At 35.5% G+C, this 18,440-nt stretch overlaps 1 protein-coding gene across 1 annotated transcript in view; it reads left to right on the forward strand.

The window, feature by feature from the left end:
* The window catches only part of LOC106872085 (uncharacterized protein C05D11.1), a 44,664-nt gene extending 26,788 nt beyond the window's left edge, over positions 1-17,876 (forward strand). The window contains exons 11-23 of the mRNA XM_014918940.2: positions 651-761; positions 1,324-1,467; positions 3,302-3,484; positions 4,935-5,037; positions 7,500-7,630; positions 8,055-8,235; positions 9,240-9,325; positions 9,852-10,015; positions 12,314-12,550; positions 13,804-13,897; positions 15,393-15,553; positions 16,245-16,397; positions 17,662-17,876. Coding sequence (XP_014774426.1) covers positions 651-761; positions 1,324-1,467; positions 3,302-3,484; positions 4,935-5,037; positions 7,500-7,630; positions 8,055-8,235; positions 9,240-9,325; positions 9,852-10,015; positions 12,314-12,550; positions 13,804-13,897; positions 15,393-15,553; positions 16,245-16,397; positions 17,662-17,725 — 1,812 coding nt within the window. The 3' untranslated portion in view covers positions 17,726-17,876. The remainder of the gene's footprint in view (positions 1-650; positions 762-1,323; positions 1,468-3,301; positions 3,485-4,934; positions 5,038-7,499; positions 7,631-8,054; positions 8,236-9,239; positions 9,326-9,851; positions 10,016-12,313; positions 12,551-13,803; positions 13,898-15,392; positions 15,554-16,244; positions 16,398-17,661) is intronic.
* Positions 17,877-18,440: the final 564 nt, after the last annotated feature.

Below are 18,440 nucleotides of genomic sequence, written 5' to 3' on the forward strand. Positions count from 1 at the left end.
GCATCTCATGTGCCACCCGCACAAGAACCAGTCCAGGGGCACTGGCAACGATCTTACTTGGCTTGCCGGGTCTTCTCACGCACAGCACATTTCCAAAGGTCTCGGTCCGTAGTCATCGCCTCGGTGAGGCCCAATGTACGAAGGTCTTGCCTCACCACCTCAGCCCAGGTCTTCCTGGGCCTACCTCTTCCACGGGTTCCCTCAACTGTTAGGGTGTGGCACTTTTTCACGCAGCTATCCTCCTCCATTCTCACCACATGTCCATACCAGCGCAATCGTCTCTCTTGCACGCCACAACTGATGCTTCTAATGTTCAGCTTTTCTCTCAAGATACTTACACTCTGACGGGTATTCACAGTGGTTTATTTATGAAAGAGGGTCACAGAGGTGAGTTTGAGATTAAATTGGCCCACTCTGAATTTGAAACTATAAACAAGCAGTAAGAAACTGGGAGTGCTCTGAATTAACATAAATTGTTTCCCTACCTATTAAGGACCTATTATCTATTGTTTTCGTTCATGTTGCTTTCTTTGTATTTAATCTAAACTCCAGCATTTCATGTCTTTTTTGCGTTGTTTCTGAATCTTTGGTTCATATAGCTAATAAAAGAAATTATCATCATTTTCACCTTTATCATTTAACAATTCTAGCTTGAAATACGTACGAATCCATTGTCTTGTTATGAAGAACTGGATAAGAAACCTGAAATGTTCTGGATCAGTTTGCTTCAGACCTACTGTATTCAGAATCATAATATTTCTGTAAGTATTTCTGTGGCTTTTATTGTCATTGCTAGACTATTGGACCAGATGTTCATAAATTTGAATCTTACAACAGCTTCTGTTTTGGGGTCATGAATGTATTGGCAATGATTACCTATTGGTATCAGACATTTTGACATCAACAAAATTTTATTTTATACTACATAACTGATTTTACTAGTTAATTTCTTTGTTACCATCTTATTTTTCTAAACCTAGTTAACTCTTTGTTAACATAGCATGCCAACAGACAAAACTCGGCTTATTCCCCTTTAGGGACAGCTTTGTCTCCATTCACTGTTTCATTGTTATACTAGACCCAGCATAAAATTTCATTGTTATACTGGGTCACGCATTTTATGCATACCTCAGTTTTTCTATATTCACTACTCAGTCCTTGCTATTTTACTCTATACATCTTACAATCATACATGATTACATACCTTATACATGCATCATGCAGGTGTCTATATTTCACAGCCACACACGTTGTGTAGTTTTCCTTATTCATTTCCTTTAAATATCACACATCTTAACACACATCTCTTAACACTAATTTCAGATAATAGCTACACCGAGTAAATCTATGATGAAACAAATGAGTGAAGCTGAACAGAAACGGCTGGATGATCAGAAATCACAATTAGGAAAGATGGGACTGGATCAAAAAGAAAAGGAGTTGCTTGAGGCCATTGAATCAAATGAGGTAAATTAGATAATTTTATGCCTGATCTTTCATGGATTAGTTGATAAAATTGTGTAGTATAACCTTGGCATGTTCTTGTATGTTGTTTGGACACTAAACTCTGCTTGCAAAGACCTGTTGAGACAAGTGAAATCGAAATCGAACTAAATTCAACGACTGGCACCCATGCCAATGTCGTCTCCTTCATTGGACACGAAACTCCGCTTGCGAAGACTTATTGGGGCAAGCGAAAGCGAAATCAGGATAGCACCTGTGCCCAGCATCGCCTTTCTGGCACTTGTGCCTGCAGCATGTGTAAGGACTTTCGAGCGAGATCATTGCCAGTACCGCTGGACTGGCTCTTGTGCGGGTGGCACATAAAATACACCATTTTGAGCGTGGCCGTTGCCAGTATCGCCTGACTGGCCTTCGTGCAGGTGACACGTAAAAGCACTTACACTCTCGGAGTGGTTGGCGTTAGGAAGGGCATCCAGCTGTAGAAACTCTGCCAAATCAGATTGGAGCCTGGTTTAGCCTTCGGGCTCCACCAGTCCTCAGTCAAATCGTCCAACCCATGCTAGCATGGAAAGCGGACATTAAACGATGATGATGATGTGGTTGTGTGTAGTATATTATTGATGTGTAACATAGAACTGTTTTGTATATAATGTAGTTTGGTGTACAATAGAGTTGTATAACGTAATAGGGAAGTGTAACATAATGTAGTGATAATGTCAAAAAGTTTTGTGTAAAAGAGCTAATGTTGCAATCAGGTGTAGTTAGTGTAACATTGTAATATAGTATAATGTAATGTTGTGTAGTTTGGTGTAGAAGTGCAGTTAAGAGTGTGCTTCAGTTTTATGTGTAATTTAGTATAATTTGATGTAATGTAGCATTGCAGTGTTGTTTGGTCTGCATGTGTGTGTTGGGGTGGAGGCATTCAATTCAACATACCAACTGATCCTTGTGTACCTCTCACTGAATTTGCTCTGTTGCAAGTGTTCAAGCCCCGGGTTGCCAGTTTAAAGATACTTTCATCCCAGTTTCAGAGGCCCTGCGAATAATAATTAATAATTATAATAATGATGATGATAAGAAAAGGGGAAAAGAGTATATCATCATAGATGTAGCTATATCCATGGACATGAAGGTAGCAGTCAAAGAACAGGAGAAAATAGGAAAATACCAGGATTTGGCTGGGGAAATACAACTGTGGTGGGTTTCTACAAAATAATCCCAATTGTTATAGGTGCCCTAGATACTATTAACAACAAATTTACCAGTTCTCTTATTGAGGTTGGTGTAACTATGAGAGTTGTATTGAGAACAGCAAAGATTGTAAGAAAGGTCCTTGATATCTAAGGAAACTGGTTGTGACCCAGTATTAAGGACATTGATTCTGAGTGCAAAGTATTTGTGCGCACCATGAATAATAATAATAATAATAATAATAATAATAATAATAATAAAATAAATAAAGGGTCATGAACATTGTTTTTTCCTCCCCAGACTGTGTTGAAAAATATCAGTTTAGTATTATACTAGTGTAATTTAATATAATATAGTTATATTTTATGGTGTAGTGTAATGTTTAAGTTTCCTTTATTTTAAAACAGTTTTTATTTATTACATAAATATTTCTCTGTAATTTTATGTGTTACAAATTAACTATATTTTGATATTTTTTAAAAATATATTATCTGCTGACATAGGTTTGATTCACACATTATAGTCATTTTAGGGTCTCTTTCACATATCTACAGCTATACTTACATGTTCAAAGGTATTTTAGTCCTCCAAAAATTTCATTTAAAAGAAATCACATTGTTGTTCAAAATTTTCTTTTTGTATCCAGATAAAACCTGAAGATGATATACTTAGCAGTCTTCCTGTGCCTGATGTTTCTTGCATCCAGTTCCATCCTTTGCGTCCTTACTGCAACTACCGATCGAAAGACTGTGACAAGTCTGATGTATTCCCCATTGATGATATTCCTTTCAAGTTTCAACTTGATGATTTACAAACTAATTTTGTGCAGGTCAGCAGCAAGTTTTTATTTTACTTAAGAGATACTCAACAATTTTCTCATTTTTCATTGTAATCCATTCTTCCAGTTGATATTATTATCTAAAGAAGTCAACACCCAGCAGGTAGCCAATGAATTGCTGTGATTTATATTTAGAGTGAAATGAAATAGATTCAGCTGATGTTCAAAAACACTGTTATGTTGATTTTGATTTACTGATATAATAATGATGGAAATGATTCCTAATTTTGTGATAGTCACAAATTTAGGAGTAAGATGTAAGATTGAAATCTTTTGGATCAGTCTGGGCCCCGAGAGAGATGAAAGTCAAAGTCAACTGTGATGAGCTTTAAATTTTGAGTATAAAGAAATGTAACAAAGTATTACAGAGCATTTAGTCAAGTGTTCTAGTGCTTATGCTAGCATTTATTTTATCAGCCCACAAGATGGTGAAAAATGAATAGGAAAGGGGGTCAAAATCAGAAAATGGAGGGTCCAAACTAATTACTGTAAAAAAATTTATTGTTGCCTTGACCATGATTTTTTTTTATCCCCAGTATATTTTTTACATACTGAAATAGACATGAATGTAGATGAATTCACTTTGTAACCACATGGGACAAGTGTCTTCTACTGCAACATTAGGCCAACTAATACTTTAAGCTGGCAGAGAGAAACTGACTGTAGTGTGTGTGTGTGTGTGTGTGTGCATGTGTTTGTTTCCACATGAAACCACTTGACCAGAAATGGTGGCATTATGCTGACATTCCTGTAACTCTGTACTTTCAAAGACACATTGAATAAAAAAAAATCCCATACTTGGAAAACAGATCGTTATTATGTAACTGAGCTGGACTAAAGGCTACTGACATGCCAAGTTCACAATGTATTCTTTAAAACTTAGACTTATTAATGTCATTTATTGATGGAAAAGGCAATAAACATCTCTGAAAAACATGAGACATTAAGGTTAGTCATAAGAAAAATATAGTTATTTATTCTGGCATTTTGACCTCTGGTCAAGTTCAGATCTTAACTGCTATTATTGTGTTGATGGGGTTAGTAGTAGGAAGGACATCCAGCTGTATAAAAATATCAATTACTCTAAATGTCTATTCCACTTATGCAATCAGGGAAAGCTGAATGTAAAAGAGGAGCAAACTGGCAGAATTGCTTGAATGTAGAACAAAAAAAAAACCTTGTGTTTGTTTGATTGATGCCACCCCTGCCTTTTATCCTTTAAGGGTTGATAAAACAAAGTACCAATCCAGGACAGTGGATTGACATAATTAGCACTCAATTTTTGAGTGCCCTGATTAAATGGTAAAAAAAAAAAAAATTATTACTATGGTAGCAAATTGGTAGAAACTGAGGTTGCTGTTTCCTTTCATGCTTCTGTAGCAATGTCAAAATATTAGAAATCATTCCTTTACAACTATTACAACAGCTCTCTTTACTGCAGATAACTGCTGTGTTGGATACTGTGAACATTCCTAAAGAGTTGCGCTACTTTTTACCACTTTACTTAGAGATTTTGTTTGAAAGTCCTATCCTAAGAAATGGAGGTAAGTTTACATATTTATCCATCACTTTGAACATGGCTTAGTCAGGTAGACTAGTGGGGGTATCTAGTTGATGATATTGCTTCCACCTAAAACTGCTAATCAGACTAACCTTGTCTTCTCCCATTTCTTCTGTGTCTTGGTGACACCTCAGTTAACTGTTAACTTCACCAGTTTGAAGTTTTCTCATCTCCTTGAGTTAAAAAAAATAGTAATGTAGTAGTAAATTTCTTTATCAGTCACAAGGGCTCATATATGCAAATCATAAATTAAAACACGAGTTCACAAAAACACACGGATGGATATGGATGTTACAGAAAAGGATAAAGACATTATACGAGTAGACTTTTAAAATTTGGATAAAGATTAAAGGAAACAGAATAAATTCTATAAAACCACAATAATTTGAACAGTGCAAACACAAACTGGGTACCCTGCTCACTGAAAGATAGGAAACTCTGTTTATTTGAAACATACCTGTGGAGTAATTTGGGGTTGGCGTTGAAGAAAAAGCCTACATTCTTGTGATAGCTTACATTAAGTTGTTTGTAGGCTTTATCAAAGATTTTAATTCATATCTTAACTTTTACAGGCCCACATAATCAGAGCCCGTATCCTTGTCAATTTGCATAAAATTTTGTTGAAAAAGAGTTGTGTAAAGTCTTCCATCGGTTCGTTAATTGTTGTGCAAAGACTTGTCAATTGCAATGTAATCTGAGAGAAAATGAGCTCTTCATCAGACATTTCTTGGAGTGTATTCTTTTTCAGGTTCTTAATGTCTTTTTTACCTTTTTCATTGTCTCCAGTCGTTCCCGCTCTTGCTCATTTGCCATTTCCTCTTAATTATCAAGAAAAAAAAAATGAGATGACACTACTGGTTACTAGTGGAAGATCCCTCAATTTTCTGGTTGACTTTTAGAACCAAAGATGAGACAATCTCTTGATATTTCAGGAGCTGTGGTTGGTGGTACCCTTGGAAGAGCAGCCTTTGTGGCCTGCTGGTGCTGTTTCCCCTTTTAGATTTTTCAGCTCTTTTGGGAAGAAATCCTTTATTGCCATATGTGTAACAACAGGAATTTCTACCCTGAACAACCAATTTATAAAACTTTTTCTCTTAACATACACTATAGTGTACAATTCCAGAATTATTTTGTATTCTTTTGGGGTAATGAGGGTTAATGTCCATAAAGACTTCCCCTGCTGATAATTTGTCATTAAAGGACAAACTAGCAACTTTCCCATATCGTACTATGAAAGTGACCATGATCTAGGAGTCAACATCATTATCAGTTTCTTCATGGCATTAGTCTTTTGGGCAGGTGTATGTCACACTGCACATGTCTCTTCAATTCATGTACATGATTGATATTTTTTTCCTTTTGTTCCACACTAAATTGCATTATAATTGTAATCTACACCATCTGAAAGGAAACAAAATGAAGGAATGTGAACTAGCCAAAACTCCTCTTTCCTCCAGAAAAATTTTTCACATCAAATTCTGATATAATCATAACCTATGCCATCTGAAACTTATTTGTAGAAAATTTCATTAAAAAATATCCATTTTTCAAAAAGGTATGAGGAAACAATGACAAGTGGTGAGGTACCTTCTGTAGTTATGCCCTAAACTTATTTATTGAGTGAGTGACAACTATTAGATAAATAAAGGATACAAAGGAAAATTTGACATAATGTCAAAAAATTACATAAATTAGGAATTGATGAGAAATATCCGGCTACTAGTAGGAAACTGCTGAGGACAGTCTTTCTGCTAGTAGTAGTAGTAGCAGTAGCAGCAGCAGTATAACAACAACAATAATAATAATAAATAATTAAATATTGTCTTAATACTTCTTCCTCAGAACTGTACTCTTCTGAAACTCTTTGGTTCTTAATCCTTTGTTTATAAATTTGCGACACTTCAAAATAACCATCCACCAATCTAACCAGATATTCCAGTCCTTTTCCTTATCCAGTGGTTGGTGGATTAGGATTCCAAAAGGTTAAGGGAACTACCTCTTTTGTTTCACAATGATTGATATACACAAGGAACAATAGCTAATGCACACACACACACACACACACAGCTCTTGAATAGATATGCATGCTTAGGTACATATATACATATATTCATACATATGCACAGATATATGTATGACATAATATAATGATTAAGACATGATTATAAGACATGATTATAATGAAAAATAAGGCCTGACTGACCTTCGTGCCGGTGGCACGTAAAAGCACCCACTACACTCTCGGAGTGGTTGGAGTTAGGAAGGGCATCCAGCTGTAGAAACTCTACCAAATCAGATTGGAGCCTGGTATAGCCATCTAGTTCACTAGTCCTCAGTCAAATCGTCCAACCCATGCTAGCATGGAAAGCGGACGTTAAACGATGATGATGATGATGATTATGATGATTGTGGAAAAGTAACGTTTGCTTTGTTTTTGATATTCAGAGTTGGTTTCTCATAAGACCATAGTAGCAGAACTGCAGTCTGACACCTTGGAAAATCATGCTAGTCTTGGTATTGATGGTTCCAAATTCTTCTGTGGTAGCTTTTCCCAGGCTCTTATGATATCACTAAAGGTTAGTAGCTATCTTTGTCTAAGCTGTATTTTGTATTGAACTCAAGTACTTTGATACCAAACTGAAGGCACATTGGTGCTAAAACTTCAGTGCACACCATGTTGCCTTTGTCACATAAGGTGCTTTTGCACTAATCACAAGATACTTCTCTGCTGGTTACAATACTTCTGTGTTAGTTGATTAGCAGTGAATTAAGAGACTTAGTGTTGAACAAGGTACTCTGCGCTGATCAAAACACCTCACCTATAACTATGGTGCTTCTTTATTGATCATGATGTTTCTGTACCCAATGAGATGTCTATGCCAGCCAAGCTAACAGGTTGACTGATAAGAAAGGTGTCTTAGCAATAAAAGATATTGAGATGTTATTGATGATAAAAGTGTTCCCAGTTGAATGTATTCCTTGTCAACATTTCACTTGCAGGTTGAACGTGAGAAATACCACAAAGGTGTGCAGTGGATGAAGGAACTGCTTTATAAAGTGCAATTCACGAAAGACAGACTGAAAATAGGGGCCACCAAGATTGTGAATGATGTTCCTATGTTGAAACGGCGTGGTCCAGCTGTAGTCAGAACTGTTCTTTATAGTTTGTTGTACAATAGAGGTTTGTACTGTACTCTTCTCTTTCATGTGCATGTGTGTATATACTAAATATTCATGCTCTTTTCAGAAAGTTATTGTTTCATCATGAGATCAGTTTTAGTATTCATTTTTTATAGCCTAATATTGCTTCAATGACCCCAAATTTCAAAGAGGCTGCAATACATCCATACTTTTGTTATTGTGGAAGTTATTACTAGTCAGTAATATGACTTTCATGTTTTAAATTGTTGTAGATTAAAAAGTCACTTAATAGAGAGTATAACAACCTCCAGTATGCCAACAGAATTAACAAATGCCATTGGAAGTATTAGTTGCACATTTTATAGCTGCAAGCAATTAAGTGTATACATTTGTTGTTAGATGTCTGAGCATTACTGCCTTTGGTATATCATTTGCATTAAATTTGAGCTTAGCTAGGTAACAAGAACATTTGCCAATTTTAGTAGTGTTATAGTAAACTCTAGTAGTATTACAGTAAAGCTCTGACAGCCTATCAAGATTTCTTACTGTTGTCTCCAAGACTTCAGTCTTGAAATGCAATCTCTGTAAAGCATAGCAATAATAGCTGAGTTGTTAAGATGTAGGATTAATTATTACATTATGATTTCATTTTTTTTTTTCCATTTTTTTTTAATCCTCTAACATTTTGCAAGACTTAGGGTAAAAAGTTTTGCTGTACATATATGAATAAAAGTAAGCCTTAGTGACAACTAGGGAAGTACATGTTTTTGGTAGTTAAAGGAATATTTTGTAAATGACCTAGAACAAGTCCTCTATTAATGTATGTTATGTGTAGTGACATAAATGTTACATATAGCTTTCTATGTTGTTTATACCCATCTACATTATGTATAGCCAATGTATGTTATCTGTACTCATGTATCTATCTGCAATTTAAGTATATCCTCCTATGTATTATGTATGTATTTTATTTATCTGTTTAATGTTGTATGTGCCAAATTATATTAACCACTAACACTACCTGTATTCCTTCTTACCACATAGACTCCAACATATCGGTTACTAGTATGCTGCGACAGAGCAAGTTCCTCACTGATGTGCTGGTCCAGCTAGACACCAATCCTGATGGTGTGAGTTCACCATTTTCCATTCTCTCATGTCATATCTCTTAGCAATATCCTTTTCCTATACATTTATTCTGTGTACTTTTATCTTCCCACCTCAGTCTTCTCTTCATGGCTGAGTTGGCTCAGAATGATGGGCATAGTCAGTTCAAGTGTAAAATTAAAAATGATTAATTTTTTTGGCAATTAATTTCTAACTGCAGCAACATGTTTAGTTATTGCAGGTCCCTACATTACTCACACTGCTATTTTATTGGTGACCCTCATCTATGACAGCATGTATTTTGAATAATTGCTCTCTAATATTGGTTGTGCTTTAAAAAAATTTTCTGGAATAAGGTTATTGGAAATATTGTTGATGTATTGTAATTTTTTTATATAGTGGAATAATGCTGTGAACTAGTAATATTTGATGGCTTCAATATTCCTTTACATCAAGTAAATGTTCATACTGCAATACCATAACATATTCCAATAATTTCATATAAAAAAATCTTGTTTTTAAATGCCTTTTTTCTATTTTCATCTAAAGATCATTGAGAAAATGGAGAAACTTCGTTCAGCTTTGACAAAGGGTGATAATTTGTGTATCCATATGACTGCTAACCTGAAGTTGTTGAAACTTGATGTGCCACTAGAGCAGCCATGGAAAACATTTGTACCTGACTCTAGTGAACAATGTACTGACAAATCAAGGTAACATTCTGGCCTATTATTATTACTAATGTTTTTCTCTTCTGTATCAACCATGTGCTTATTGAGAAAGAGGATTGTGATATGTAGTGCAGATTAAACCCTCAGCTACCAAGGATGTTCAAGAGATGAATCCTTAATTCTTACCAAGAAGCCATGATGTTGCATCTTGGAGATAGTCTCAAGTTTCAAGTACATTGATATGGCAAACATGATTTAAGTGCCAACCTAAATTCCTTTCAGTTTGTGTATTCACAAATAATTTATAATTTTGTGGCTTCGTTAGAAATCATTATTGTAATAATAAAATGCTAGTTGAGTACTAGAGTTGAGGGTATCAACTAATCCCCTCTTAAGATTTCTAGCCTTGTACCTGGATGAGAAACATGATTTTTATTATTCAAAAACTATAAGATATTAATTTAATTACCAGGAATGTTACCTTGAGGAGTCTCCTCAAGTCTCAAGAACCTTTATTATTTCATTATTATTGAGTGAGGGAGCAATGCATACCATCAAAGTGACACGGGTACAACTATACGAAGCCCTATATATCCATCATGACTACCCATCTGAGAAGGCTACACTAGGCAATGCATCACAACCATATGTGCGCGACATGATCTCATATCAAGGTAAACAGCACATGACCTCGCAGGTGGGGGCCTAGTTAGAACTTTCTTCAGGTCAAGTAGCCCTTCCTGCTCAATAAGTCTCTGAATAAGGTTTGTTAAAGGATGATGAATGAAATACCTATGTTTCCATTGGTGGATTATTCAAACCCAATGAATTACTCTCAACACGACTATGATGCTCCCCCCCCCCCTATTGCTCATGATCAGAGATGTACATACTGTCAGCCACCAAGGGACATGTTTAACTAGTGAAGGTCAAGCAAATCTGTGATATTGAGCAGAATATTTGCTGTGGCCTATATTATTATTGTTGTTGTTGTTGTCGATTAGGTAGTAAGCTGACAGGATCAGTACACTGGGCGAAATGCTTAGTGGTATTTCATTCATCTTTACCAGTTGAGTTATGGGATCAATGTAATTGACTTGTCCCCAGCCCTGGAATTGCTGGCCTTATGCTAAAATTTGAAATCAACATCATCATCATCATCATCATTATTACTTTCGCCTTCATTAAGGCTGAGGTATTGTTTTCAGTCGTGTTTGTTTATCCATGGACAAGATATCTCAAGAACCGCTGGATGGATTTGGATAAAACTTTCAGTGATGTTTGGCCTCGTGACTGGCTCCAACTGATTAGATTTTGGGATCTATCTGGTACCGGACAAGGATTCTGGATTATGTTATATTTATTTTCCATATGATCTTACATTGACTTTCAAATCGTTCTCTGATTATCTCCCTTGAAACCATGCTCATGGTTTCCATGTAAGTTATGGCAGCGTTGCTGTTTCCAAAGTTTTATTTTCGTTTCTCTATTATTATTTTTACTCGTGTCTCTATCTTAGTAGAAACTGAAGGATACAGAAATCAAGCTACATAAACAAACGGCAACAAAACGTTCAGAAATTAAATAACATTAACATATTCAGTAACAATGATAAATTTGATTTATCCTCGACAATTTTTAGTTTTACCAATTTTGAATATATCACTCCTGTTTAAAACAGCTTACCCACTTGACAACTGCATTTCCAGCTCTGCCTTGAAGGAAGCTTTACTTCTTGGAATCATGTTTTTGTGCGCAACGATGTTGTTAAACCTCTGTTAAAAGCACTGTATGCAGGTCCTTTCTATTTTCTTTCATGCACAGAAATGTTTCACTATAGACCTTAATGGTTGTAAAGACACTATACCAGTGAAGAGACTAAAAAAGGCCTTCACAGAGAAAACTGTCCCTGTTCCCACTGCAGATGATACACAGCATTACAAACACGGCCCTCACACCTACCTTCATATTCCATTACTACCATTGAAATCAATCAGGTACCGGATAAGGATTCTGGATTATTTTTCTGGCTTTTTTTTGTTGAGAGCGGTCAGGTTCATTTTTAGTATTCTCGTTTGTGAGAGCAGTCGAGTATATTTCTTGTTTTAAAAATCATCTCCGGCTAATCGTTGAGAGGACATTGATGTTGCCTTGGTGGAGATTTGCGCTCTCCTTCTCCTCCTCTTCTTCTTCTTCTTCTTCTTGTTATTATTATTAGGATTGTTGGTGCCTATGTTAAAACTTACTTTTTATAAAATATTATGTTTCTAATTTTTATTCTTAAATTTAAGAATGAAAATTAGAAATGATAACAAATTTTTATTTTGTATTTTCCTGTAGACCCTTCTTAAGGCGTACATCAGAGTATATCCAGCCACTTGAGGGAATTCCCAATCCACATGTGATTATTGGTATCGGTTCAGAAGAATCTGCTTACCTCTACCTTACCGTGCCTGTACAAATATCCTATGACAACCCAGATCTGGCAATTCTTATGGTTCTGCTACAGTATCTCACTCTTTGCGAGGGCCCAATGTGGAAGCAAATTAGAGGCTTGGGTCTTTCCTACAGTTATAAGTAAGTACAGCTATTTTAAATAACAAGACCAAAATAATAAATAATTGGAGGTTGAAATGCTGCCCTACTTGACCAGACTGAAGTACATAGATCAGTGTTAAGATTCCTCTCCTTGATAGTTGAATGGTTAGTGTTAGAAATGTCATCTGTGAAAACAATTGTTCCAACAATATTGCAAACTGGTCTTAACCAGAAGCAATTCACAGTGGTCACATTTACCCAGCTCTAAATAGCTACCACAGGCATAATTCCTTTCAGTGTTAGTAGTGTTGTAATGACAATTGGCTTGTCAGCTTGCAAGTGACAAGTCTCGATCCTACCTGAGAAAAAAGGTTACCCTATCCAGGCTTAGATTTGTTTGTTTCTTATCTACTTAATGCTACACAAACTAGACATAAGCACCAACACTGTATAATTGGGATTAAAAAAAAAAAACATGAAAAAGTACAAAAAAAGTTGCTTGACATGTAATTAAAGCTCTTCTTTTAGTCTTGTGTATTAACATTGTGAAGGCACGTGGCTTAGTGGTTAGGATATTCGGCTCATGATCATGAGGTCATGAGTTCAGTTCCTGGTGACACGTGTCCTTGAGCAAGACATTTTATTTCACATTGCTCCAATCCCCTCAGCTGGCAAAAATGAGTAATATCTATATTTTAAAAGACCAGCCTTGTCACACTCTGTGCCATGCTGAATCTCCCTGAGACCTCTATTAAGGGTATACATATCCAGCCACTTGCATGTTAATTTCCCCAGCAAGCTGTTCTGTTGATCAGATCAACTGGAACCCTCATCATCGTAACTGACAGAGTGCTAATATTGACAACATTTCTCATACATTCATGATGACTAAAAAGCACATCCTGCTGCTAAATCAATGAAGAAACTCACTCTTGTTACTTGGCCTGCTAGCAGTGGCAGCCATTTTCTACTGATTTAAAAAAGGGGACAAATACAATACTTTAATGTAAAATATAGAAATTTAAAGGCTGAATATTGTGCAAAAATTGGTGTAAAATCAACACATAGAAAGCCTTTTAGTTAAAACTTCCTTATATTTTTGAAGGTGTAATTTAGGGTTGAGTGTAGAATAACATTTAAACTGTAAATTGCACATATGTAAATTATGTAAGTGAATTATCAGAATTAAAACTCCAGTTTATCAATCTCCTTTTACATTGACACTTAGCTCAGTATATGTATATATCTTGTATCCTGTCAATCTAATGTATTTTTTGGTTTTATGTACACAGTATGACAATAAATGAAGAGTCTGGTTTGTTGTGTCTGGTTCTCGGCCAATCTGTTAACTTAATAGAATCTTTTAAAATGGCACAGAATATAGTGGTAAGCATCTTTCTTTTATTCTTTTTCTTTTACCTTTCAGTACTCTAACTGACTTTGTAAGATATTGCACTAGACCAGCTCACAGGTCTTATTTAACTCTTCTGTAATGTATTCCATAATCTATTGTTTCAGAGTTTAGTGTCTTTAATTCAAAACACCTTGCTTCACCTAGCTGCCAAGCTTGACTGACAGATTATCGAGAAATGTTATTTGCAATAGATTAATATGTTTATCGTTTAACGTCCGCTTTCCATGCTAGCATGGGCTGGACGATTTGACTGAGGACTGGTGAACCAGGTGGTTACACCAGGCTCCAATCTGATCTGTAGAAACTCTGCCAAATCAGATTGGAGCCTGGTGTAACCACCTGGTTTACCAGTCCCCAGTCAAATCGTCCAACCCATGCTAGCATGGAAAGTGGACGTTAAACGATGATGATGAGGAAAATGAGCTCAGTCATTTGATTTTATGAAAGTGCATTGGTTGTGAACCCTCTAAAATAATTTACTATTGTTGTTGAGAGAGGATAGGCAATAAGTTTTGGTTTGTTACAGATACCCTTCCTTTTTCTGTGGAGTAGTTGGAATTGTAGTCAAATAACTTATTTGAATTATTAGTTTTCATCAACTGACAACTCATTTCAGACGAAAATTGAAAAAAAAGAAAAATGGAACTGATGCAAAGGTTTAAAGCTGTAGTTATTATAGTATAGAATTTCTCACTTGCTGTTTTACCATTTTGAAGCTCAGATCTTTCCAAATTATGATACTGTGCCTCTTACACTTTTGTGGTGTTATCATCAATATCAGACTAAACTGTTGTATTATTTGTGCTGCAACACCTCTTCTTGTTTGTGTCTGTGAAAAACACTTAATTCAGTACATGCAAGGTGTGATCAAAAACTATCAGAACTGTTGCTATGGTAACTGAGCTAAAGTACACAGAATGAAATTGCTTGACACAGATTGACCACACATGTTCTGTTATTTATAGCAGTGCTTGTAAGAAAAGTGTGTAGGGAGTGGTCATATCAAAAAGATTGGGTTTCAGCTGCACAGGGTCTCCTTGACTGTGTCAATGAAGATGGAAATGGTCATAACAGGTGATGAATCATTGGGCTATGGCTATGACCCTGAAACCAAGGCTCAGCCTTTACAGTGGAAGACCCCAACAAGATTTCAAGATGTCAAAGAAATCAGGAGAATGCAACCGAGATGGCTGCTTGCTATCCTAAAAATGGAGTTTGAGGAATACTCTCATCAATGGAAACAATGCTGGATGAAGTGTGTGGCTTCTGAATGGGACTACTTCAAAGGAAATTAAATACTGAATTGATATATGTTGTAGTTTTCTTTTTATTACACTAGTCTCAATACGTTTTGATCAGACTCCACATTACAAAAATGTGGGACCAAACAGCATCAGAAAACTGAAGCTGTTCTTAATTTATTACCAGAAGTTTTTTTGCTGTAATTCTGTTTGATTTGCTTTCCAGATGAGTTACATACTTGGTGAATCTCCCTATATTGAGTTAGAGTTGGAGAGTGCTCGCAGTAGTCTGATCTTCGAAATAATTAATCAAGAGAAGACTACTTTTGATGCTTCCATGGCTTCACTGAAGTCATACCTGAAGAGAGTTGATCACAACTACAACAGGTAAGAGAAGTCACTTTGTTCACTTGATCGTCACAGGGATATATTTTCTAACAAGTTTGTTTTTCTGTTTTCATTTTCAAATTGATGAAATATTTTTCATAAACTTTTCATAAAGTCTTAGGGAAGGGAAAGGGAAATTAATTCAATAATTACTGGTGAAATATGAGGCAAAATTCAGTGATATATATAAAGAGGCTGAAATTTGGTTTTGCATTAATGGCAAATTTTCTTTAAAAATTTATGATTCAAGTTAAAATTTGGCATCATTTAATGCTACAGAATTGAATTTCTAATTGAACTAAACGACATTGCTATTATTATTTACTTCAGATCAGCCTTGATTTGATCATCCTTTTGCTTTTTAGGACAACATTATTATATATACCCCTTTTTTTTAAGGCAGTAGGGTGAAATTTGGAGAAGATTTGACTGCTATTTCTAGAGTGACTTATATAGAAGTTTCCTTGTTAGCTTGTAGACTACATACATAGTTTTAAGGTGCAACTGTGCTGAAGAGTAAAGGAAAGTTATGTGGCTTATTCTGAGATATGACAAGTAAAGCTCCTTAGTTTTCTTGCAAAATTTCCTTAACTTAGCCTCATAGTCAATGTACATCTTGTTTTTGATAGAATGCATCATTTCATTTAACAATATGATCTCTAATCTGTTTAATTTCAATGTTTCTTTACAGGGAATTACTCGGAAAAGTTGCTCAAGTATCTATTGCAGATTTGAAAAGAGTTGGTCCAAAATATATTCCAAATCTCTTTGATCCTGCCAAGAACCGATGTTCGGTGTGTTGTCACCCCTCAAAGGTTGAAGAAGTATGCAATGGATTAAACCAGTAAGTTTTCTTTTCAGCAGTTCTTAGTTTTTACTATCTTATTACTGTATGGGAGAGGTGATGGTTGTTCAACCAACTACATTTTCCCCACTACATATTTGTTACCCTGTGCTAACATATTGAATCATATTACCTTTATTGATTTTATAATTATTATTACTATTTTTTTTTGTCCACTTTTACCATATTTTTTGTCTTCCTGTTGTTTTCATGTCCACTCTTAGATGTCTGCACTTTTCAATTTGGAAAGTTAAACTTTGCAATGATATTAACATTCAATCTATGTACATCAAATAAGCATTTAAAAATAACAAGGTTGTGATACTGGACTGCCAACCACATGGACATGAATGAGTTGAAACCTTGCTACTAAAGATATTTGTAGTTTAGTAGATAGTGGTAGAAAGCGCATCCAGCTATAAAAGCAATCAATTGCTTTAACAAAATTTATCCCACTTATGAGAAGAAAGATGTTAGATGGTGTTGAAGTGTTTGATAAGTTATTGATTGTGATATGACTGATGATTGTACGTAGTGTACCTAGGTACTGAAGGTATACATCACGTTCTGTATCTAGGTAGGGTAAGTCAACTTAAGAAGGCAGCAAAATGATTGAGAAAATAGATATTGTACTACAAACTCCAGTTCAAAATTACTGTCAATATTTTGCTGTGTTTGTAGATTCACCCAGCTGTGATGAAAGATATCAGATGTCTTGAGAATGTGACATGCAATAAACAAGGTGTCCTATCCAAGAGGAGGTTTTAAAATACTGTCACTCTATCTACAATACCATAAAACAAAGGTTAAACTCTCTTGAATGTCTGTTTAGAAGGCTTGGTGGAATATTCTGTATTTTCTCACTGGAGAAACAACTCTTGTCTGTTTATAGTACTACCTACTGTTGTGTTTACAGGTAGATGAACTCAGCCCTTTATTCTTGGTTAGTTGAAAGGTATCACCCCATCTAACAGGGTGACATCCTTTTGAAGTGATCACGAAAACACGTGATGATTATGATGGTATGGTTGATTATGATAGGGATGATGAATCCAGTATTGCAATCTTCAATAATATGTTCCTCTCTTAATTCACAGCTGGATGCAAAGCTGTAGAAAGTGTATCCAACTATAAAAACAAAACAATGAGAATGTACAGATATTAAAAATATATACATATGCTCAATACACATACTTTATATATATACACATAATATATGTGATACTAATTTCTATAATTTGTTTTTTTGTGTTTTCTTTGCTAGGGTTAACTTGAAGTTGGATGTATTATCAAGCATGAATGAGGACTTTTTGGTGAATGTCTGCTAAAGCTTAACTAACATTGTTAAGTGATGCTTCTACTTTACACAGAAACCAGCAACAATTTGTTAGACACTGTTCTGTTGTTGCTAACTTCAAAATTTTCAAATACCATTCTTCTGTTGATGATTTAAGGGTGTAATAAAGAACATCAGATAAATAGTGTTCCTTATCTTTTCCCTAATGCTCCAGGGATGACTATTGCTTAAAATTGAGAATGAAACCTCAGGCGTCACACTTCATCCATGTATTTTTTGTTCAGTCATAGATTGCTCATTTTTACATTTGTTTTTCCATGCTTGCATGTTATTGCAACATTGGTTTACAGCCAAATGCCTTTCCTGATACTAACCTTTACTTGTTTTTGAAATAATAATACCTGTTTTATTCCACATGGTTTTGAAAGCATGAAGTGGACAGTTGATTTAACAGAATGGAAACAAACACAAAAGACACGTGAATACACACACTCATAAATAAATGCCTATGTGTTTTGCCTTCTCTAATTGTAGAGGAAACATGGGGAAGGGGTAGACCCTGGAAGACGTGGGACGAAGTGGTGAGAAAGGATCTACAAACGTTGGGACTCACAGAGGGGATGACAGAGGACCGAGACTCCTGGCAGTTTGCTGTGCTTGAAAAGACATGTCAAGTTAAGTACAAGCGTGGTTGCCTTTGCATACAGGCTGGTCCATTGCAACCCTCTCCAGCTGAGCATCCCTAA

This window comes from Octopus bimaculoides, chromosome 3, assembly GCF_001194135.2.
Source record: "Octopus bimaculoides isolate UCB-OBI-ISO-001 chromosome 3, ASM119413v2, whole genome shotgun sequence".
NCBI lineage: Eukaryota > Metazoa > Mollusca > Cephalopoda > Octopoda > Octopodidae > Octopus > Octopus bimaculoides.